The sequence below is a fragment of the Strongylocentrotus purpuratus genome, unplaced genomic scaffold (genome assembly GCF_000002235.5).
Source record: "Strongylocentrotus purpuratus isolate Spur 01 unplaced genomic scaffold, Spur_5.0 spur5_scaffold_1, whole genome shotgun sequence".
NCBI classification, from domain to species: Eukaryota; Metazoa; Echinodermata; class Echinoidea; order Camarodonta; family Strongylocentrotidae; genus Strongylocentrotus; species Strongylocentrotus purpuratus.
In genome coordinates this window covers 27,276,763-27,302,015 of record NW_022145594.1, presented here as the reverse complement: position 1 = coordinate 27,302,015, position 25,253 = coordinate 27,276,763, and the positions used below count along the sequence as shown (strand labels likewise).

Below are 25,253 nucleotides of genomic sequence, written 5' to 3'. Positions count from 1 at the left end.
GCCCTTCCATTGGATCCGTGCCTGGCCGTAGGTGTGTCCCCTATCCAATATGTACTGACCTGAGCAGTTTTGTAATAGTGAGCAGGCCCCGTACGTACTGAGCTGAGCAGCTTTGTAACAGCGGACTTGATTGGTTGCCTTAAAAATCAATTGACGAGCGTACTGCGCATCCGTCTGGAAAAAGGGCACACGTCTGCTAAATAACAGGCGGTGATTGGTCAATTAGCAGACGTCTAGCTGCCTGTTATTTAGCAGACGTGTGCCGAGTTCCATACGTCTGGGGCTTGTGAATTAAGTCACCAACGGCCTTCCATAAAATGAATGCACTCACATGCGAATCTATCTCTATACTATCAACGGCGTATCTAAGAGTCGGGGGACTATACCCCCTGTCCCACTCCTCCCTTGGAGCGATGGGTGCGTCGACTAGCCTTGTCCATAATATGGCCGGTTCGACCAGTTCACGGTTAGCACAATATCCCAAATGACCCCGAATATCCACAGATCTTCAAAACATGAATAAGTCCCACTTTGTACATTATAATAATCACTCCTACAACGATGGAGGTGCTACATAAATAGCCTTTGTTTTCCCTTTTCAAAGATTACTTCCAGCACCTGTGTATCATGGAGTACACTGCTAGTGCATAAATGGATAATGATTACATAACTGGATATATTTCATGTACAACCAACTGGAGAAAAAATGAACAAACAAACAAAGAAAGAAAATACCTTAGATCTTAGTTTCAGCCTTCATTTTTGGTAAAGAACACCGTTTTCTGCTAATATATCATGGTCGTGCCTATAGATAGTATATCTAGTCACTTGATTGGCTGAAGGCATATCACCTGACCTTCATTTTTTACTATTCACCCAAGGCTTCTCCAGCCACGTTATAATAGTTATTTCATGCAAATATATAAGCCATACTGAACTACGTTCAGTCTGTCTCTTAAGTTTGTAAGATTTTACGAAACTACACATAAATTTGGACTCATTTATTTGTTTTACATCTTTTCATGAAATAATTGTGATAATATTGTTTATTATAGATAAATTATGGAACGTGTCTTCTCAGAACCTAAACAATTTATCCCTTTGACTCTTGATTGACAAATAACATTCTGAGAAGATATAAGCTAAACAGTTGAAAGTACAAGATATACACAAGTTGCAATTAGCCAGTTTTATGTTCTCATACTTGCACGGTCTGCTGCCAATGTTTTTAAATGATTGTTTTCCCGTAAATTGTTCTCTTGTACCATACTCTACTAGACAGTCCAACCACATTCGAATTCCAAAATATAAGTATGAATTTTCCCGTACCACAATCAAATTTAGTGGTCCTAAATTGTGGAATAGCCTTGGGCCGGATATAAAGAACCGCCCTTCCTTATCTAGTTTTAAAAGAATATTTAAATCTAATCTTATTCAATCATACACTCTCTGAGTCTGCAAAGCGGTACGTTTGCCTTTTTTTGTTGTTGTATGTCTTCCTGTTGTACCATTTAATTTATACTTAATTATTTATATAGTTTGGGGACAAGCCTTTGATAGGCCTTTGGCCTTGTTTGTCCCCCACATTTTGATTCTTCTGTTCTGTTGTGTTATTTGTTTGAATTGACTTTGTATTGTAAACGTTGTTATTGTGATTTTTATCAGAATGTGAAATAAAATAAATTGAATTGAATTAATCATTTTCATAATAAATCGTATTCTCATAAAGATAAAATCATGTATCTGAAGAAAAGATAAAATGTTTCAAATTTATTTTATAAAATAAATAAAATCTAAAATCTTATGAAAAATATTTTCTTATCAAAGTAGATTTGCGGTCGATATCATATTAATGCACTGTCTTGCTGTTTTTATTTATATAAACCATGGATGTAAAGTACTTGGTTCATCGCACTACACGATAATCCTACGATCCGATTTTTCAAAGAAATATAGCAATTATATTAGAAAAAGAAATCAAAACAAATATTCTTTCCCGATTAAAGTTCTAAATAATGAAATGATTAATAGTAACAAAACATTTGGGGCGTTTAACTTTAACATTTTAGTTAGAAATCATTTTCATATCATCGCACTTCTAGTCTGACGTCACGAGGATTTAGCTATTCCTCCTCCAAGGAAGCATGAAATTCTTTTGAAATTTAAAATCTATTAATCATATGATTATTCAGAACGTCTGTCATTTAGATTTTACATTTGTTATTGTTCATATCAAATGCGATTGTACATTTTCCCAAAACCAGATAGCAGTCAGAGCCATATAGCTCCGTTTAGTCTCATTTGACAACGCCCCTATCGTCAGAGTCAGCAGCCTAACATGTTAGCCTATTGAATTTTTACCCCCCCCCCCCCCAAAAAAAAAAAAAAAAAAAAAAAAAATCGTTTAAAAATTATTTTTTTGTTTTAAACGAAAAGCACATCCACCCCGACGTACGGTCTCACTAGCTCTGCCATTGGAACCCTCATGTCCCATTGACTTTTGAAAGTTCACCCACCGTAATTTGATCAAAATAGGTTGCAAGCTCGCCATTGCCTATAATACACATGTGAAACAAGTTGAACTTTGGACTCAGTTTAGCCGACCGATTGTAAGATTATTGGTCAAGCACACGAAGGATTAGAAGCATGAATTATCATAGATCACGTCTGCTTGGTTCATTATGTCCATTTCATCCAACCCCCACCGTAATTTTTCTATTTAGTAAAAGCAAACATTTTGCCAAGGTAAGCAAAAACATGAATATTCATGATCACCATGGACTTTTCGATTATTTACAGAGGGGTGCATTTGTGCACCACATCAAACTCCCCTACTGTAAGTCAAGTATTTAATTGTATTATGTAGTTTGGTAGGTTTATTTTAATAACTGTTTAATTATCAGAAATCAATGATAGTTTAAAGATATGGAAAATGTTCTTGTATTTTATATTTAGCAAAGCAATCTCACATACAAATTCACTACCAAGTGTCGTCTAATCCACCGATTGTCGTCTGCTATATACGTCCAGCGAGCGAAAATGAGACAACCGGAGCAATATGGTATAGTGCGCTTTAAAGGGATCGTTTAACAATGTTAAATCTGAGATGCACAGCCCTACGTGTTATCAGTGTCTGTGATATGGTGTCATATTGAAGCCCTAAACAAATTGCGCTTCAAAATGATCAAGAATTAAGTGCCTCAAAAAAGTAAAAACCTTTGAGTGCCCGGTTTTACCATATTCTCCAATAGACTGTAGTGTTATGACAACCGTTTGGCAAACGCAAAATTTGATTTCGATTTTAATCATAAATATCTTGATAATTAGACAGGCGATCGGCTTGTAAAAGTCATGGGGTTCCTGACTGACCCAAAGGTTTATAATTATCATTGCAACATGAGCTAAATGAAGGATTTTTTTCAAAGAATCTAAGACAAAGTTACCGGATCCCTTTAAAGATAACGTTGAGTTCTAGTCATGCGATTGCGTTTTGAAAGAAACGTTGTGGAATCAATCAGAAAAGGTTGATCACCTAGCATATAAGGCAATTACAAAAAATATACATGTTTAGCGTCCCCGCCCGCTCCCTTGTTGGGGGCCGCCTCCTATTATTTTTGTTTTGAATTTTTATTTTTTTAAAGAAAAAAACACATAAAAAACACTGCTAAAATTGATGTATTTCTGATTTAAAAAAAAAAAAAAAAAAAATGTCGGCGGCCATCTTGAAAAATAGCCCGACTGTCAGGGAAAATATACCGAGCGGCCATTTTGAAGGAAAAAAAGTGGGCCTCCTCCTTCCTATTTTTCAAAAAAACAGGACGCTAAACATGTTTTTTTTTTGTTTAGGGGGGAGGGGGATGTGGGCTAAGTATTGATGTGTCCTGCAAGGTTCTGGAATTATCAAAATAATGATAAATTTGGCCCAGTCTTTGAAAAGTTACAAGCACTGTACACAGAACAGTGTATATGGGACTACACGAACATGTGGCATAAAAATCTGTCCCGATTTGTATGATGTTTCATGCCATATTTAGAATATTAAGGCATTTGAAGAGCCATGCTTTGCAGGGAACATTTTTTTATCTGATGTTCTTCCACACTTGCATTATAATACAATGATAACGCTCACAAGTTATTTTTCACCTCTTTCCAGAACTCAACCTTCTCTTCAAAGGCTTTATCGTTGTCAAAATGCAGCAATTAGGCCTAATTCAAATAAAATGTAAACGAAGATACACTGAGGAAATGAACATGTGGTTTTGAGCTTCGATTTAATCATGATTATGATTCACAAATTTGTAGACGCAGAAAAAAAATTAAAAACAGATCAATGATGGAAATAATGACGATTATATTATAAAGAAGGTACAATTTTCAAAAAAAAAGAAAGTAAAAAGGGGAAAAGAAGAGGAAAGCAGAAAACATTCTGCAACACTATTAATTTTGAATGTCTGTGCTTACCAAAAACACAAAATACACTCTAACCGAATATGATTTGATTCGGAAAGCAGTCGATCATGTAGTCTTTTGATTACATGTAAAGAGAAATCTGTCTAGAATTAAAAAAAAAAACATTACAAATTATGCACTGTAATTATTTGTATAAGAAAAATCCATTGTTAACAAAGAAGGCACTGCAAATTGTGATTTCACACATTTTAACTGTTTAATTTGAATAATAAAATAATTTTACAATTAAATTATTAGTGATATATGTCATTATCTGTTTACATATAAATAGAATTATGTCAACAATCATATTGAATAACCTTTAATTTACCAGGAGCGCTGATCGACACACTCACCTGTGTGCCTTGAGTGCTAATCGGGAAGAAAGTATGATCTGAACTATGTCTTTAATACAAAAGCCTTGGATAGTGACCCATTTCCAGCTTTAATTGAATACAAGACCAACTTTTTTTATGCCATATATGTGTTTTTTCACTTGAAATAGTAAAATTAACCTAGGGAACGATAGAGAAAAGTACACGTCCATAATTAAAGTATAGAACATGGATATTATGAGAGTGAAAAACAAAGAGTTGTTAACATCTATTTGTAATCTGTTGAATTTGAATCATAAATCATCGCTTAAACGTCACCAGAGAACGCCCAAAGCCGGACTTTATCTATCTTCTCTCATTGGAAGAAGCAGACTCCGCTGAGGCAGCGCTTTAGGCAGACTCCGCTGAGGCAGCGTTTTCGGCAGACTCCTCTGAGGACGAGCTGTCAGACTCCTCTGAAGACGAGCTGTCAGACTCCTCTGAGGACGAGCTGTCAGACTCCTCTGAGGACGAGCTCTCAGACTCCTCTGAGGACGAGCTGTCTGACTCTGAGGAATAGAGAAAAAATGATACAACATAAGTCTGGGATCTTCTGTTTGTCCACGTGTAATGTATGTGTGAAAATTAAATGATACTTGGCTTCACTTATTCATGTTAATAAGCGCGAGAGGAATTGTATTTTCTTCTAACAAACATAACGTATTGAATGATTATGACAAACAAATTGCCGAGTTTACTACACTACTATGTTTGGTTTATGGCTCATTTTCGGAATTTTCGAAAATATAGTTACCCTATTTAGCTTTCGGATTACAAGACTTCCAAATTATGAACCTTCAGAGAAACGAACCTTTGGCATTACGAATCTACAAAGTAACAAACTTGCGGAATTATGTACTTTTGGTAAACACGGCATGGATCAATTTTTAAACTTTGGGGTAAACCTGATCACGACTATTTACCTCCTGTACTTGCTGGAGCAGTGCAAACTACTCCGGCATCTTTAGAATGATCACAAGAGTGAACACCGAAACCAGCGTGTCCACACTCAAAAATAGTTTCTTCATCTCCTGTACAGGCAAGGCGAGATAGTTGAATGGGATCAGTGCCTTCTCCGAAATAAGCTTCTCCTGAAGCCTCCTGGAATCCTAGCATGCGGCAGACAACATTGGCATCGTTGATATCCCAGTCATCATCACAGATAGTTCCCCAGTCTCCGTTAAACTGGATTTCAACCCTTCCCTCTGCTGCGTTGTTTCCACCAACCAGACGTACAGCTAAAAGATTAAATCAAATGCTAATACTCATGACCATTCTATATTTTGAAAAATGAAACGTAACATTTTGGAATACCGCGTCAAAGCAATGATAACGACAATTATGGGTCTATCACAACCTGCGGAAAAACTTCCTCCGTTGTTTTTTAACAACATAATGGAGTTATGTACCATTTGGGAAAATGACTAACATACTGGACACATGAATGGAAGTTATAAATATTCCCAACAAAGGACTTAGGATTACTATTGCCCTCTAATCATGAAATGTTCTTGTTTATAAGATAAAGAATAAATGTATTTTACAGATGCTATTAAATATGCAATTGTGTCATGTCGGTATCAACAATAGGTCTGCTTTTCGTGAAAAATGATAGGTCTATGTGCAATATTCGTTTTTGATTGGTTTGATAAGCCATTTTTAACATTTTTACATCGACATGAAGTATAAGTACAATAATTGGATCCTGATTTGGGATGAAAGGAACCTGCCGTACATATACGTGGTCATACTTGGGGAAGTTTCTTTTTCGAAGTTTGGTTTTTAAAAGAGTTCATAATTCCAAAGATTTGTAAATTCGAAACACGAATATTTCGAATCAGGGGATTCATCATTTCGAAAATGAAATAGGGTTTATTTTTTCCAACATTGAATGCTCTTTTAAACAGTTCGTATATCCGAGGTTACACTATTCTGAAAAAGAAATATAATTTATTGTACCAAAAGTTCGACATTTCTTAAGCAATAAATTAAAGGATTGTAGCTCATTTTTGGAACTACGAACTTTCGAAAATATAGTTACCCTATTTAACTCTCGGAATTACAAGACTTCAAAATTATGAAAATTCAGAGAAACGAACCTTTGGCATTACGAATCTACACAGTAACAAACTTGCGGAATTACGTACTGTTTGTAAAACTACATGGAACCATTTTCAAACTTTGAGGAAAGCTGATAACGATTATTTACCTCCTGTACCTGCTGGAGCAACGCAAACTACTCCGGCACCTTCACCATTACACGAGTCACCGAATTTAGCGTATGCACACTCAAAGATAGTCAGTTCAGTTCCTGTACAGAAGAATAGGACAGAATAGGGTAGAAGAATAGGACCAGTGCCTTGTCCGAAATAAGATTCTCCTAGAGTTCCGGAAGCCTCCTGGAATCCTTGCATGCGGCAGACAACATTGGCATCGTTGATATCCCATCCATCATTACAGATAGTGCGCCAGACTCCGTCATACTGGATTTCAACCCTTCCTTCTGCTGCGTTGTTTCCACCAGCCAGACGTACAGCTAAAAGATTGAATCAAATGCTAATACTTATGACCATTTTATATTTTGAAAAGTGAAACGTAACATTTTGGAATACCGCATAAAAACAATGACAACGACAATTCTGGGTCTATCACAACCTGCGGGAAAACTTCCTCCGTTGTTTTTGTACAATTTGGGAAAATGAATAACATACTGGACGCACGAATGGAAGTTATAAATATTCCCAACAAAGGACTTAGGAGCACTATTGCCCTCTTATTATGAGATTGTCTTGTTTATGAGATAAAGAAAAGATATATTTCACAAATGATATTAAATATGCAATTGTGACATGTCGGTATTCATGATCGGCCTGCTTTTCGTGACAAAAGTATAGGTCTATGTACAATATACGTTTTTGATTGGTTTGATGAGCCATGTTTTAGATTTAAAGTCATGAAGTATAAATACAATTGGATCCTGAATTAGGATTAAATGAATCTGCTTTACATAATCGTGGTCATACTTGGGGACATTTCTTTTTCGAAGTTTGGTTTTTACAAAAGTTTATAATTCCAAAGATATGAAAATTCGAAACACGAATATTTCAAATCAGGGGGTTCATCATTTCAAAAGTGAAATATGGTTTATTTTTCCAATATTGGAAGCGCTTTTAGACAGTTCGTATAACCGAGGTTACATTATTCTGAAAAAAAAGAAATAAAGTTTATTATACCGAAAGTTCAAACTTTCTCAAGCAAAAAAAGGGTTATAGCTCATTTTCGGAATTACGAATTTTCTAAAATATAATTACCCTAATTTAATTTCGGAATTACAAGACTTCAAGATTATGAACCTTCAGAGAACCGAGCCTTTAGCATTACGAATCCACAAAGTAACAAATTTGCGAAATTATGTACTTTTGGTAAAACGACATGGAACCTTTTTTGTTATCTTTGTGGGTAAGCTGATAACGACTATTTACCTCCTGTACTTCCTGGAGCAATGCAAACTACTCCGGCAACTTGAGGATCATCACATCCGTTTGAATATGGGGTATCAGAGTGTGTACAATCAAGGATATCGTGCTCAGCTCCTGTACAACCAACGGCATCTATTTTAAAATAACCAGAGCCTTCTCCGAATCGAGCTGATCTTGGAGCTCCAGCAGCCCCCTTGAATCCTAGCATGCGGCAGACAACAGTGGCATCGTTGATATCCCATTCATTATCACAGATAGTGAACCAGTCGCCGCAATCCTGGATTTCAACCCTTCCCTCTGCTGCGTTGTTTCCACCAACCAGACGTAAAGCTAAAAGATTCAATCAAATGCTAATACTTATGACCATTCTATATTTTGAAAAATTGAAACGTAACATTTTGGAATACCGCGTCAAACCAATGATAACGACAATTATGGGTCTATCACAACCTGCAGAAAAAACTTGCTCCGTTGTTTTTTAACACAATAATAGAGTTATGTACCATTTGGGAAAATAAATAACATACTGGACACACGAATGGAAATTATAAATATTCCCAGCAAAGGACTTAGGAGCACTATTGCCCTCTTATTATTAGATTGTCTTGGTTATAAGATAAAGAATAGATTTATTTCACAAATGATATTAAATATGCAATTTCAGTTTAAAATGTAAAAGAATATGAGTTGAATATTATTGCGTTTTTAATCTTGAATGCAGTTATTATTTTGTGTAATGCTTTTTACAATGTTTATTATAATCTGTTTTTATGTCAAAGATTTGTAAAAAATCGTGCAATTCAGCCTTTGGGCTGCAATGTGATTTTTGAATAAATAAACCATTATATATATGTCGGTATTCATGATCGGTCTGCTTTTGAAAAAAATGATAGGTCTATGTACAATATACGTTTTGATTGGTTTGATAAGCCAGTTTAAGATTTAAATTGACATGAAGTATAAATACAATTGGATCTGATTTGGGATGAAAGGAATCTGCTGCACATATACGTGGTCATACTTGGGGAAGTTCCTTTTTCGAAGTTTGGTTTTTTACAAAAGTTCATAATTCCAAAGACTTGTAAATTGGAAACACGAATATTTCAAATCATGGGATTCATCATTTCAAAAATGAAATAGGGTTTATTTTTCCAATATTGGAAGCGCTTTTAGACAGTTCGTATAACCAAGGTTACATTATTCTGAAGAAAAAAAAGAAATTTAGTTTATTATACCGAAAGTTCAAACTTTCTCAAGCAAAAAAGGGTTATATCTCATTTTCGGAATTACGAATTTTCGAAAATATAATTACCCTATTTAACTTTCGGAATTACAAGACTTCAAAATTATGAACCTTCAGAGAACCGAGCCTTTAGCATTACGAATCTACAAAGTAACAAACTTGCGAAATTATGTACTTTTGGTAAAACGACATGGAACCTTTTTTGTTATCTTTGTGTGTAAGCTGATAACGACTATTTACCTCCTGTATTTATGGGAGCATCGCAAACTACTCCAGCATCTTTAGAATGATCACACCCGTTTGCATAGGGGGTATCAGAGTGTGTACAATCACGGATATGGTTCTCAGCTCCTGTACAACCAACGTCATCTATTTTAATAAGACCAGAGCCTTCTCCGAATCGAGCTGGTCGTGCTTTACAAGCCTCCTCGAATCCTAACATGCGGCAGACAACATTGGCATCGTCGATACCCCATCTAGTATTACATATAGTTCCCCATTCTTCAAGCAGGATTTCAACCCTTCCCTCTGCTGCGTTGTTACCACCAGCAAGACGTACATCTAAAAGATTAAATCAAATGTTAATACTTATGACTATTCTACATTTTGAAAAATGAAACGTAACATTTTGGAATACCGCGTCAAAGCAATGAAAACGACAATTCTGGGACTATCACAACCTGCGGAACCACTTCCTCCGTTGTTTTTGAACAAAATAATATTTGGGAAAATGAATAACATACTGGACACACGAATGGAAGTTATAAATATTCCCTGCAAAGGACTTAGGATAACTATTGCCCTCTTATTATAAGATTGTCTTGTTTATGAGATATAAAATAGATATATTTCACAAATCATATTAAATATGCAATTGTGACGTGTCGGTATTTATACTCGGTCTGCTTTTCGTGGAAAAAAATGATAGGTCAATGTACAATATACGTTTTGATTGGTTTGATAAGCCAGTTTAAGATTTAATTGACATGAAGTATAAATACAATTGGATCATGATTTAGGATGAAAGGAACCTGCTGTACATATATGTGGTCATACTTGGGGACATTTCTTTTTCGAAGTTTGGTTTTTACAAAAGTTCATAATTCCAAAGATTTGTAAATTGGAAACAGGAATATTTCAAATCATGGGATTCATCATTTCAAAAATGAAATAGGGTTTATTTTCTCCAATATTGGATGCACATTTTGACAGATCTTATAACCGAGGTTACAATATTCTGAAAGAGAAATATAGTTTATTAAACCGAAAGTTCAAACTTTCTCAAGCAAAAAAGGGTTATAGCTCATTTTCGGAATTACGAATTTTCGAAAATGATGAACCTTCAGAGAAACGAACCTTTGGGCATTACGAATCCACAGAAACAAAGTGGCGGAATTATGTACTTTTGGTAAAACGACAAGGAATCTTTTTTTAAAACTTTGGAGGTAAGCTGATAACGACTTTTTACCTCCTTCAGCAATGCAAACTACTCCGGCATCTTGAGAATGACTGCTACAAAAGGAAATTCCGAAACCAGCGTGTCCACACTCAAAGATAGTATGTTCATCTCCTGTACAGGTAACGCCAGATAGATGAATGGAACCAGTGCCTCCTCCGAAATAAGAATCTCCTGAAGCTTCAGAAGCCTCCTGGAATCCTAGCATGCGGCAGACAACATGGGCATCGTTGATATCCCATAAATAATTACAGATAGTTCCCCAGTTCATGTCCTTGATACTGGATTTCAACAGTTCCCTCTGCGTTGTTGTTTCCACCAACCAGACGTACAGCTAAAAGATTAAATCAAATGTTAATACTTATGACTATTCTACATTTTGAAAAATGAAACGTAACATTTTGGAATACCGCGTCAAAGCAATGAAAACGACAATTCTGGGACTATCACAACCAAAGTTATTTACCATTTGGGAAAATGAATGACATACTGGACACAGGAATGGAAGTTAAAGATATTCCCAACGGACTTAGGGGTACTATTGCCCTATTATAAAAAGATTGTCTTGTTTAAAAGATAAAGAATAGATGTATTTCACAAATGATATTAAATTCAATTGTGTCATGTCGGTATCAATAATCGGTCTGCTTTTCGTAAAACATTAAATGCCTATGTATAACATACGTTTTTGATTGGTTTGACAAGTCATTTTTGAAATTTGAATTGACATGAAGTATAAGTACATTTGCATCCTGATTTGGGATGAAAGGAAACTGCTTTACATATACGTGAATCACGTATATGTAAAGCAGTTTCACGTGATCATACTTGGGGAAGTTTCTTTTTCGAAGTTTGGTTTTTAAAAGAGTTCATAGTTCCAAAGATTTGTAAATTCGAAAATGAAATAGGGTTTTATTTTATCCAATATTGAATGCTCTTTTAGACAGTTCGTATATCCGAGGTTAGATTATTCTAAAAAAGAAATATAGTTTATAGCTCATTTTCGAAATTTACGAATTTTCGAAAATATAGTTACCCTAATAACTTTCGGAATTACAAGACTTCAAAATTATGAACATTCAGAGAAACGAACCTTTGGCATTTCGAATCTACATCAGGCACACACGCAGGGGGGGGGGGGGGGGGTTAACCCTATGTGCATGTTATATATAAGCTTTTTGGGACCCCCCCCCCCCCCCTTTTGATTTGTTTATATATTTTTTTTTAAATTTCAAATGCCAATACACAAAAATTTAAAAAAAGTGTCCGCTACCCCCCCCCCCCCTTGAAAAAAGAATCCTGCGTACGCCACTGATCTACATAGTAACAGACTTGCAGAATAATGTACTTTTGGTAAAACGACATGGAACCTTCTTTAAAACTGTGGGTGTAAGCTGATAACGATTATTTACCTCCTTCTAGATCTGCTGGAGCAGTGCAAACTACTCCGGCATCTTCAGAATGACCACACTCTTCTGTATCGAAAGATAATTTACAGGAATAAATCTTTCCCTCAGTTCCTGTACAGTCAACGTCAGCTACTGCAATGCCACCAGTGCCTTGTCCAAAATGAGCTGATCCTGGAGCTGCAGAAGCCCCCTGGAATCCTCGCATACGGCATACAACTCCGGCATCGTTGAGATCCCATCCATTATCACAGACAGTTTTCCAGACTAAGCTACTACGGATTTCAACCCTTCCCTCTGCTGCGTTGTTTCCATCAACCAGACGTAAAACTAAAAGATTAAATCAAATGCTAATACTTTTGACCATATTATATTTTGAAAATTGAAACGTACCATTTTGGAATACCGCGTCAAAGCAATGATATAGTATTGCTTTGAGAGAAATAGTTGTTTTTATACGCTCAAGGGAAGGTTAGAATTGTGCTATTACCCGAGGCGTGCCGAGGGCAATAGCCCAATTGTAACCTTCCCGAGAGCGTATAAAAACAACTATTTCTCGAATATTAAAGCAGTCATTAATACTTTTATATGCCGAAAAAAAAAAACTTGTGTCGAAGATGGGATTCCATCTCTTGCGTACAAAAGGTGATGTAACTAAAACCACCGCCTTAAACCGCTCGGCTATCGCGCTCTGTTACCATACATAGCAGTTTTTTTCTTATATATACATTAAAATGAATTGAAAACGGCTTCGCGTGGTGGATGCTTCGCGGCTGCTCCATTAAACAGGCCCTTCTTTTACTTTTGCAATGCATATTGGCACGAATTTAGATCAATATCTATCGGCAGATGTTGTTTTTTTGTTTTTGGAAGTTTATTTTCGTCTTCATGTCAACAATGCAAGATAAAATTGTCGGTAAGATCGATCGAGATTCAATTGTATTGAAATTACTGACCAATTCTTCGCACACGTACGGTATCCTCGATCGCTCAGACCATTTGTTAACATGTAAACCTATGGGGTAACCATGGAGACTGAACTATTTTCCCAATAACCATGGTTACTGGGATTATAGAACTGTTTTAACCATGGTTACTGGAAATTTTACAGAAATAGTTGAAGTTTATGAATGCAATTGCGACCAATCCGATGGCTGGATTTCTTAAGTGAGGTATATAAAAACCATCATTAACCGTATCAGACATCTGAGCAGGTCAATTTTTAAATGTTATTGCCCTCAAGGTTTGATGGATAAGCCAACAAAGTTACAATATTTTAGCCCGCTCAGAAAATTCAATGGGATTTTGTGTGTAATTTGCCGGTCAATATGGTTATACAGTAAACCAATGAACAAATATTTTAGCCCGCTCAGTAAAGTCAATGGGATGTGTGTGTGTAATTTGCCGGTCAATATGGTTTATACAGTAAACCAATGAACAAATATTTTAGCCGGCTCTGAAAAGTCAATGGCAAAATGCGTGTTTAACTAGTGAGCGACAATAGAGCCAGTTGTATTTTACATCGCGCATCGCGTATAGGAAAATGCGCACTTTGCGCGAACTCTATTGTGACGTAACAATCACACCCTAGGCAAACTCTTTGCAGTGTATCGAAAATTTGTTAAACACTGAATGCACAGTGCTGGTTTGACAATGTTTTTGAACCTTTTAATGCTAGGAAACCCTGTGTAGCCTACACAATTTAAGAGTATAAGATATAATAAGAGTTTCTTGTTTGCTCTACTAGTTGTCTGATGTGGTTAATAATAGTAATATTGACTACCTAATTCAGGGCAATACGACTTGTCCTATATCACCCTCACCTTCGGTTCGGGCGATATATGTCGTATTGCCCAGAAGGCAGTCAATATTACTTAAATATCCGTCCGGTCAATACCAGGTCAATAAACGCGCGCGTACACGTACGTCCGCGCATTAGTGCGCGGGCAAAATATTAAAATGCTCACAATCGTCTCTCAATTTATTATGCATATATTTTGAGCATTTGTCAAAAAATCGCGCACACGCGCAACGTTCGTCATGGTCGTACCTGGAGACCGCCCTTCATATTTAGATAGAGTATGAGTCGGAGATATGATTTCATGTCTTATTTGGCCTTTAAGTATATCATGACATCATCATACCGGCCTTTGAACTCAAAATACGAATTTGCATATTATGACGTATGCATGGTTATGGAAAATGATTGTAACTCTTTGAATATTGATTTTTTTTTTTTCCTCCCAATTTTGATGAGTTGTAGCTGAGACACAAAAAAATTTAAATCATATTTCGTTTTGATGACGTCATCATAGTGAAAATTGCAATAAACGCGACATGTCAGAATTTTCTTAATTTGCGTGTAATGCCTATGGAAGGTGAATGTCGTTCACATCATGAATCTACATGACATTTTTCTTCTATCATCCTTATGATCATCGTCATCCCTATCACCGTCATCATGATCATCAATGTAGGCCTATACTGCAACATCAATACGTCCCATATCCAGTTGTGCAGACTAAATAACAGACCACTTAATTCGTTCCACTAACAAATTAAATTTCACGTCTTACACGATTTTCGTACATGTGGTGTAAGTAACCAGGTTCGATGATTACTTTACATTTAACATAAATATACCTGACGAATATTTTTGGATTTAGTGCCTTTTGGAGTGAAACATTAGAAAGCGTTTTTCAGGAAAAAAAAATCTCTTAAGATTTGTTTATCAATAAACATAATTTTACCATCAGAAATTATTTTGAAAAATGCTTTGATAGCAAATTACGTGTTTTTTTTTGTGTTTTTCTTATTTTCTGATCTCACATGAAAGAATTTATTACGAGGGTCGGATTGCCCTTTTAAACTCGTTTTAATATAAGTTATATTTTAAGGGAAACGAAAGTTGGTAAATTCATTGAAATATATAGTATGTTTACGCTAAAGCAAGTTTAAAGCCCATTTGTACTAGTTTGGCCAGGGGGTTTAGACCTCTATGCACGGTCACTGACAGGTGGTTATCTCATCAAATCAGCTCTCAATTAACATAGAAAAAGATGATAATTGGGGGACCAACAGGCACTGATAAGACATCGTTTTATATATATATATATATATATATATATATATATATATATAGAGGGCGCAAGTAGCTATAAGTAGTGCAGTGGGGCTTAAACGAATATCATTACCCTACACACGCCTTACCTTGCCCGCTTATGTGTGTAGCACTGATTCCCAAGACAAGAGCGAAGTAGGCCCAAAACTTGATAGACATCGTTGATGATTTGATCTGTATAAATAGGAAAATATTCCTCTCTTTAAAATGAAATCGAGTTCTGATTACGTGATTAAATGTTAAATTGAGCTGTGTAGAAGATGCTTCTTAAAGGTTGATTGTGGTACATGTACATACACACGCAAATAATTGGCGATTAGAATAAGCATGGGAATCATCAAAATGACAAAGTTTGGGCTTAAACATGCTGAAAATCACATGAACATGCGCCCACAAACAAAGAAAAAAATATATATATATACGTATATATATATATATATATGGGACTTCTACCTATATGAGGCATGAACGTTCGGCGGTTTATACTTTTCAGAAACTTCTCAGTCATCATATTATCAGGGCCTCTGAAGAGTCATACATTTCACGGTACATTTCCTTGCTAGGATGTTCTTCTAACATCACATACAAGAACGAGAAAACACATAACTCATTCCTAAATATAGGAACATTTTACAACAAACGCATAAAAATATATAATTTACAAAAAAATGAGGAAAATCTCGGCAAATTATGTCATTTAAGCATTACGTATATAAACCACCGTAACGGTTATGGAATCAGAAATAAACCCCCTTTTTCGTTCAGTGGCTTGGGGGATGGAACACTTTTTTTCAACAAAACAAATCTTCCCCCCCCCCTTTTTTTTCCCCTATTTTTTTTCTCCTTTCTTTTGTTTTCCTTCTTCTTTTTTTTCCTTCAGCTACTGGGGGCTCCGCCCGCTGGCCCCACGCCAATCAGTGTCCTGCCAGTGTCACAAATCAGGTATAAAAATATGTTCATCTGACCGTTATCAAATGCCCAAAACCCCTGAGCTTCGGGGGGATCTGCCCCCTGGACCCCGCCTAGGGCCCTAAGGCGGACCCCTGGATCTTAATATGACGGCAATTTAATGCGTAAAACCCCTGAGCTTCTGGGGGCTCCGGCCGCTGGACCTCACGCCAATCAGTGTCCTGCCAGTGTCACAAATAAGGTATAAAAAATATGTTAATCTGACCGTAATCAAATGCCTAAAACCCCTGAGATTCCGGAGTTTCCGCACCCTCGACCCCTCGACCCCACGAATCGTCTTCTTTCTCGAATGATTTAATGAAATGTAAAGGCTTCCGCGCTCTGCGCAGGAGAGGGAAACTGAATTCAAACGAGGATTAAGAGTCGAGAACAGTACAACAAATCGTTTCTTTCTCTAATGATTTAATGAAACGTAAAGGCTTCGGCGCTTCGCGCGAGAGGGGGGGGGGGGGAGGTGGGTAAACTGAATTCAGACGAGGATTATTTTCGAGAACGGTACAACGAATCGTCTTCTTTGTCCAATAATTTAATGAAATGTCAAAGCTTCGGCGCTTTGCGGAGGGAGGTGGAAATCGCCCCTCCCTGCGCCCCCCCCCCCCACCCATGCAGGTCGCCATTACATACCGATATTTGGCTCGCATAATTTCAAATTTGGGCCCCCCTATGGAATCCTGGATCCGCGCCTGGTGTAGAGCCTCTTAAGCGTTGGGAGCCTCAAAAGTTTGATGGTAAAATTTGTCTCAAATTGTATCATAATGTGAAAGAGGATCTAATTTAAGACATATTTCTGCGAGGATTTTCAAAACAAATGCTTTTAAAATCGAATATTGATGAAAGAATACAAAATTTAGATTTTTCTGCGTACAACAGAATACCCAAATTATTGTTCTGCTTCTTATGAAGCTAACTTAATATCAGGGTGGACTTTTCCTCCCTGTATCCAATAATAAGCAGAAAAGTGTAATATATTCCTTTTTCCATTAGACCATTTTTCTTCAACATGTCTCAGCAACAATTTGTTTATATTCTCTCAGCAAAATAAACCAATATTTTAAATATATAAAGGGCGTCTATAGGTTGTTTTTTTTATTAACAAAACTTTAAAAAGTACGCAAAACGTTGTTTGAATAAAAAGCTAAACTCTGACCGAATGTTGCCTGCCCCAGATATCGATTTGCACAATCATGAATTGTATGTACTAATTCCAATCATGTTTTCACTCCGATGGATTGATTATACTCCTTAGCATGTAAAACAAGCTATAACAAACACACCGTTTGGAATAGTAGAATTGTAAACAGGTATACGTTAGGTTCTTGATTATAACATTGTGCATGACAATCAAACCTTTCTGATTATCTTAATAATTAAAACACCATATGGAATTGAATCGTAAACAGGTAACCATAGGTACCTGATTAGTGCACGGCAATTAAACCTTTCTGATTATCATAATAATTAAAACACCATATGGAATAGAATCGTAAACAGGTAACCTTAGTTTCTTGATTATGTGCATAACGATAAAAACTTCCTGATTATAATAATACTAAAACACCTTTGTTTTACAATCTTCTTAGGCCCTCTTCCAAATAAAAGATAAGAGATAAAAGAGGTAAAAGTAATTATAGTTGTACAGGTTAATGCACACAGAAATTCAAGTCCATTTAATTGAAAGGGTGTACAAGCAGGCTAAGGTAATGAGAGTATTATGCAAATCATATTATCTAGGTACTCTAAAATGCAAAGATTCTCCGGAGTCATACATTTTGCACAATAGAAATTTTAGTTATTTTGTGAAAAATTGTTGGACATCCGTGGTGGATCCAGGGGGGGGGGGGGGGGGGGGGGTTGAGCGAATTATCGGCCCCCACGATTTTCAAATTTTCGGGAGCAAAACAATAAATAAATTAGTGCTCACTACCCCCCCCCCCCCCCACCCCCTCCCCCACTATGCGAATTATCGGCCGGATGTTTCGCCGCTAACAATTTTTCTCACGAATTGGGCCCCCTATCCTGCCGCCGGCTGGATCCGCCCCTGATGTCTTTAGTCCTGTTGCTATAAAGCAAATGTGACTTACCTCTTCTTCATTTTCCATTCTTTCCTCCAGCATAATCAGGTAGTTTAACCGTGCATTTAACCTATCGAGTTGACTTTGTACCTTCGAGATTCCTAATTATTGTCATACGTCCTTATTTGTACCACAAGTTCATTTCCATAGTTTTTGTTATCACCATAAAGTCATTATTTTGAAGATGAAAAAGTCACTAACTGGTTCGCATTCTTCTTGCTTTGAATTGTTTTTCTGTATAAACCGTATAACTTGTTCGTCCTCGGATGTCCAATTTCCAGACATCTTCTAGAAAGAATAACAATAATTTAAGTATGAAATTTAACAAAAGTTGTGTGAATCTAAAATACGATGTTGTAAAGATCGCTCCCACTTAAGGTCTAAAGATCGCTTTTGGAGATGATGACATTTGATCATGTGTGGAAAATCAACCAATGTTATATAACTAAGGCAAATTTCAGAATATTAATATTATTAATTAAAATTAAGTACACATATGTATTGATTTGTAGTTAAAATCAATTATTGCAACTCCTTAAACAATAAAACAACTATTTTACCCAACTAGTAAAAGTTAACGAATTTATTTATGTCAAGCTTATTTCAGAAGACGTATTTCCGTTACCATTTGTGTAATTTCGTTACCGCTACCTTTGTTCAAAAAACCATCCAGCATAGATAATCTATGACAACTTCACCCCAAAAACTCTTAATATGGGACAGTCAACAATACAAGCAACCTTTTTTAGCATTACTTCATCCCCAATGGGCTGCAGATTTCAGAAGAATTATTTTCAAAGTAATGGGAAAAAATAACCGAATTTTTGTGTCGTAATTCCGTTACCGACACATTTTTTTTTCCTGGGGTGTTTCGAATGAAGAATTTTTTTATATTTTTGATTTTGATTTGCTAGCAGGTGCATAACACAATAATGTTTACAAAAGTAAATAATCAGCTAGGTCTAACCACCTGTTTACAGTATATACAAATCGAGCCAAAATTTCTCTGAAATGTAATTCCGTTACCGTGAAATTGCCCACATGTATCATTTCCAAGATATCTTGAAAAACAAATGTATATAATTAATTGGATTATTCACCTACAGTGTTGTACACATGTATATCGTTGCTTCATACTAGATTTGTAATGATGATTTAATGAGTAAATTTGGTTCTATAAAGTTTGAATCCTTGGGTTTTATAATAGATCGGACACAAACAAAAAAGATACTGACAACCGTACATGTTCTGTTCATTTCATGACCCGAAGGAGATACAGGAGAGTTGATGTTCCTTTTTTTAAACTTTGGATTTGAAGTTATGGGGGGGGGGGGGGAGCTACCGTGTTTTAGATATAGGTCAGTAATTCAATTTCCAGATCATTGTGTATGGATGTATTACAAAAACATTACATATGATTGATATGAAGCTTGTAAACATCAGCCTGCTTATGAGGAAACAAATAACTGATGCTAGACACTACACAAAAGAGAGTGGCTTCAAGTGTACCTAACCATATGCACCCGTCCTTAATAGTTTCATACAGGTGGTGGTTAAACAATCCTGAATTTCAGGTGTTATGTACCTGTACTATTTCTACATGTTTGAAGAACTAATATTAACCGATGATGGAATTTGTATTCATATTTAGCATGAGCAGGTGTCCATGCGGACTTATTTCTCCACACACAAAAAACTTGTTAAATAACAATTTAAAATCCAAATTTTTCAATGGGCAAGTTTCATCATCTCCAACCGTGATCTTTAGACAGGTTTTTTTTTTTTTACAAACACAAACATTCATAACACCTGACATTCAGGAGTGTTGAACCACCACCTGAAACTATTGAGGACAGGTGCATATGGTGCAAATTCCATAGACACACATGTTAAAAGTCAGTTCAAAAAAAGAAAATACCTATCCGAAATTCAAAAAGTAACACATTCCTAAAGATCTTTAAGAAACACGTGTTGTAAGTCAATTTTTGCTTGAAAAAAAAATTAAGTCCATATTGAAAAATCACTAAGTAAAATTCAAAAAGTCAAAATCCTATAGACACGCGTGTTATAAGTCCGTTTTCAAAACTTTCGTACACGAGTCAATTAGAAATAGTATAAGTACGAACAAATTCGTGTACAAACCCTATGACAATCCCCATACTCACTGCTATAACTACTCCCCCCTCCCCGATCAACAAATTGTTGGCGGGAAAACTGCAACTAATATCCCCAGTCTTTACTTTTCTTCTTCCTTTTATTTTCCTTACATTTCTTCTCAATTTTTTTTTGTTTTTGTTTTGTTTGGGGGGGGGGGGTAGGGGCAAGGCCCTTTCGTCCCCCATCTCCTTTTCCCCTTTTTCTTTTCTTCTTCCTTTTCTTTCTTTCCTTTCTCTCCACTTTCCCTTCTTTTCCTTCTCTCTCTCTTTTCTGGGGGGGGGGGGGGCAAGGCCCCCTCGGTCCCCCTGGATCCGCCCCTGCCATAGCCTACAATATTGCTCAAATATTTGGAAGATTGGCATAATGAGGAATGAATCAGGGGTGATACTAGAATAATTATGGGTTTATTCAAGAAAATATGAAAACTATTTTCTTTTTTTTTCTGTCGGCTTGATAATTTTTAAACGGCTAAATATCTGCGACATGCATTTATTCATACGCACGTTTTCAAAATGTCTAATAACCAAATAGGTAAATGGATAAATAATGCGCTGCAATTTTAAATAGTATCGATTCAGTCTCCAAGTATTCAGTAATTAAATCTTTCAATTAGTCATTTCCCAAGCTATTATGTGGCCAAGGTAACATGAATTTGATCACGTGAGACTACAACGATTGTAAATTGTTCAGGCTTAAAGTGTTGCAATGAATAAATATAATATTAATTACATATAATGATAAAATGTATATGATAGGCAATCGTGTGTATGTAAGAGGATCACACGGCACTGTCATTCCAGTGACAAGGCATTCATCTCAATTTGCTTCTCCCATCCCATGAGAGGTGAATGGTTACCCGATGGAAAGAAATTCCTTGAATACTCGTGTAGGCCTACCGTACAGATCACGGTAGCTCGACTAAGCCAGGGTAAAATTATCATCATCATCATCATCATCATAATCACCATCACCATCATGTTGTTCACCATCATCAGGCGCGTACGCAGGGGGGGGGGGGGGGGTGGGGGGTGGGGGTTTGGGTTAAACCCCCTTGAGTTTTTTTTTGTATGTTTTTTGGGAAAACCCCCACCCCCTTTTGAATTTTTTTTTCTTGCGATTTTTTTTTTTGTTAGACCCAAACAAAAAAGTGTCCTATTACCCCCCGCTTATTCAGCGGCTGGCTGAGTCGTTGCGATTTTTTTGGCCCGATTTTAATCCCCCCCCCCCCTCCTTGAAAAAATCCTGCGTACGCCACTGACCATCATCATATTAGTTTGAATAAAAAAGATATGTAACCTTCCGAAATTAATAAAATCATTTCATATGATAATATGATCACACATTTGAAATACTAATTTCCGACTCATAAAGAGATAAAACTCTGAAAAAATAATAATAATAAGGAGTTTTTCTCTTTTATTAATTTTCGTTATCATCAGTTTGTAGTCTTTTTTCTTTTCTTTTGGGGTTGGGGTGGGGGAACTCTCTGAAATAACTACATGCAGCTCAAAAAAAAATCCAAATCTACGACTTCCCCTCTTCTAGATACATGTAGATCAAAAAATACATTTTAAAATAAAAGATTCAAGTTTTTTGTCCTGAAAAGAGATGCTTTAAAAATACTAATAATGATAACGGAGAAATTAAGAGAGAGGGAGAGAGCCTGAAAATGACAGAGACAATAATCAAGAAAATACAATCACGAAACTGAATAAACTTACCTAATGCACTAAGAGTCCGGTGAATCCAGTGTCTTCTATTTGACTATATCTTTGAAACAAATGAGAAATCTGAGTCCGTGCTTCGCTTTAACCTATACACCGGAATGAACAACCAACCTGTTGAACGCCAGAAGATAAGATGATGCTTATCATTGGTATCGCCTTCCGCACGAGTGCTTGGTATGAGAGCGCGCGCGTATGGCGGACGGAACCTGCCATATTGGTGACAACTATACAACCATACATCGATTCGATGGATGTAAGGTTTTAACCAATCAGAACGCAGGAAACTGTACGACGCGCGTGCTCCGGTGGCAGCCATCTACTTGTGTCAATATGAGGGCACACACAATCCGTCTTGCTTCTTGCTTTGATTTGATTTATTTATTTCTGTTTTATTTGAACAAGTCTATTTCTATGGTTGTCCTGCTTTTTGTTAGAGTAGTTTGTTTAATTTATGATTTAGATTGGCATTAATTTCAAGCCGATATTGGCAACGAGACAGTACTTGGGTCTGGTATTAAGAGAGAAATGTGCACGCCCCTACAACTGACGTTAATTTGATTTGGTTTGATTTGATTTATTTATTTCTGTTTGATTTTCTTTTTCTTTTGCAGTTTTACAAATATGTAACAAACAAAACACTGCACATTTTACACATGACAAGAGAATATATGTAGAATAAAGTAAGGCTGGCTGTAACTAATTGAAAACATCAAACAGGACGGTTCATTTTCACTGGCTGCCTGCCGTAATTAAGAAGCAGAATTGAAAAAAAGAATTAAACTCCGTTTCGTTGACAATCAGCCATGCACTAAGTATTTCGTCTACGTCTGATTGTCAACGAAACGGGGTTAAGTCTTTTGTTAATTCCGTTTGTTGCTACGACAGACAGCCAGTGAAAACGAATTCGTTTAATAAAATTATGGAAATGCAAGCACTAATTTAAAGAAACAGAACTTTGTTATTCCTAGCTATTTTTTCCTGATTGAGGTGTCATATGAAAGGGCAGAAACTCACCTTTCTAGAAATGTGATTTTCTCTTTGAAATTCAGATACCGTCCGCCAAATGACTTTTTGGTTTCCTCTCTTTAAATCCATTTTAATCACTCATGCGTGAAATATGCATCATTATGAGTTGCATCAAATGAAAGCAGAGGATCTAAGCTTTCCAAAATATGTGTAATTTATTAATTTTAACTGTGATTAAGTTATTATAAACAATCGATAATTCTCGGTTTCGTTTTTTCTGGGACGCACTGTATAGGGAACAGAGAAAACCGATGTCGACTAGCACTTGTGCTAATTTTTTCTTCTTTTAGCAACAACTTGAACTTTTGTATAAATGTATTTTATGTAAGCATTAAGCTTTTGCAGTAATTCAATGTTTTGTACATTATGTACAGTTTGTATTTTATTGTTTTGCCTTGCATACTTTGTTTTATGATGTACATTCATTTTGTTGTTGTTAATAAACTTCAAAACCTCATATTGCTGCACTGAGACTCTAAGGCATGAAGCCAATCTGGGTATCAGAGTCTTCGTGGTTATGTACTAGATGATGATTTTGCCTTTCATCAATAGTAACTAAGTTTCCAGACCAATCATGAGATGATTGCAATTCCACATGGAATCCACCAGAGGTTATAAATACTTGCTCTGAATTCCTGAAATGAGATGGAACAACATAAAGGCATTTATGAATAAATACCATGCACAACGTATACTTCTGTGAACGCCTTTTAAAGAATTTCATCCAGTTTTTTGGGGAAGGGGAACATCATCATCTACATGCTAAAACACTTCTTCTTTATCACCTATGCTTCATCTCTACATGATCGCTCCATACCTTTTAGCGATAACCCTTGGGTATCTGCCTGATCGACCAAAATACGTCTTTCTTTAAACAATTGCATAAAGTTCTATGAAACCCATCCCACGACAATAAAATTGGCATAATCCATGAACACCCGGAAATGTTTCAATGGTGATGTATATATAATATTCATACATTCAATTGTGATACATGAATTTGGTTGCACATGGAAGGTAGACTTAATTATTTTATATTGTGAACTATATCTTTTATCAAAATAGTTATATATTACAGATTTGGTTCCCTCATTATAGCAACCCATTCGATGCACAAATTGCTCGTGAAACAGATACATAGTGACACAGAAAGTTGTCGTTCTGCATCTCTAAACTTATCCAGGCCTGTATGTTTCCCTTTATCAAACTTGATACAGGAAACTACATTTGTTATCTGTTGCATGAAATGTTCATTTGTAAGTGTAACTTCTTTGCCGTGTCTGTGTTCTAGAAAGAATTTAATTAAGCGCATGAAAACAGCCTCGTAACTCTGCATCATAAATATGTGAGTTCTCTTGAAAGATGCACATGTTGCTAAACTCTGGAAAGTAATTTTTATGGGCCAAATGAGCGATATCTTTAAATCCAGCATGCCAAAATGATTGTTATGATAACTTTCTGGTAATTAATGTGTTATTTTACAAACATATTGCTCCGGTTTTCTCATTTTCGCTCGCTGGAACATTGCCAGCACAAACCACTGACCTCTACCTCCTGGACGGATCATCGCCCATTCCCATTTACTATACGTTACGTACTAAAAGGCCGTATTGTCTGACCGTTCATGAATATTCATGTTTTTGCTTACCTCGGCAAAATGTTTGCTTTTACTAAATAGAAAAATTACGGTGGGGGTTGAATGAAATGGACATAATGAACCAAGCAGAAGTGATCTATGATAATTTATGCTTCTTATCATTCGTGTGCTTGACCT

The 25,253-nt window shown here is 36.2% G+C and overlaps 1 protein-coding gene across 1 annotated transcript; it reads right to left on the bottom strand.

The window, feature by feature from the left end:
* Nucleotides 1-4,371: 4,371 nt before the first annotated feature.
* On the bottom strand, nucleotides 4,372-22,603 carry LOC581092 (deleted in malignant brain tumors 1 protein). Its single transcript, XM_030977918.1, has 9 exons — nucleotides 22,448-22,603; nucleotides 15,618-15,702; nucleotides 12,414-12,737; nucleotides 11,014-11,335; nucleotides 9,786-10,106; nucleotides 8,306-8,632; nucleotides 7,033-7,359; nucleotides 5,747-6,061; nucleotides 4,372-5,332 (listed from the first exon to the last, which is right to left on the bottom strand). The coding sequence occupies exons 4-9, from the start codon at nucleotides 11,270-11,272 to the stop codon at nucleotides 5,175-5,177; spliced, it is 1,707 nt and encodes a 568-aa protein (XP_030833778.1). The 5' UTR covers nucleotides 11,273-11,335; nucleotides 12,414-12,737; nucleotides 15,618-15,702; nucleotides 22,448-22,603; the 3' UTR covers nucleotides 4,372-5,174.
* Between the last annotated feature and the right edge of the window lie 2,650 nt (nucleotides 22,604-25,253).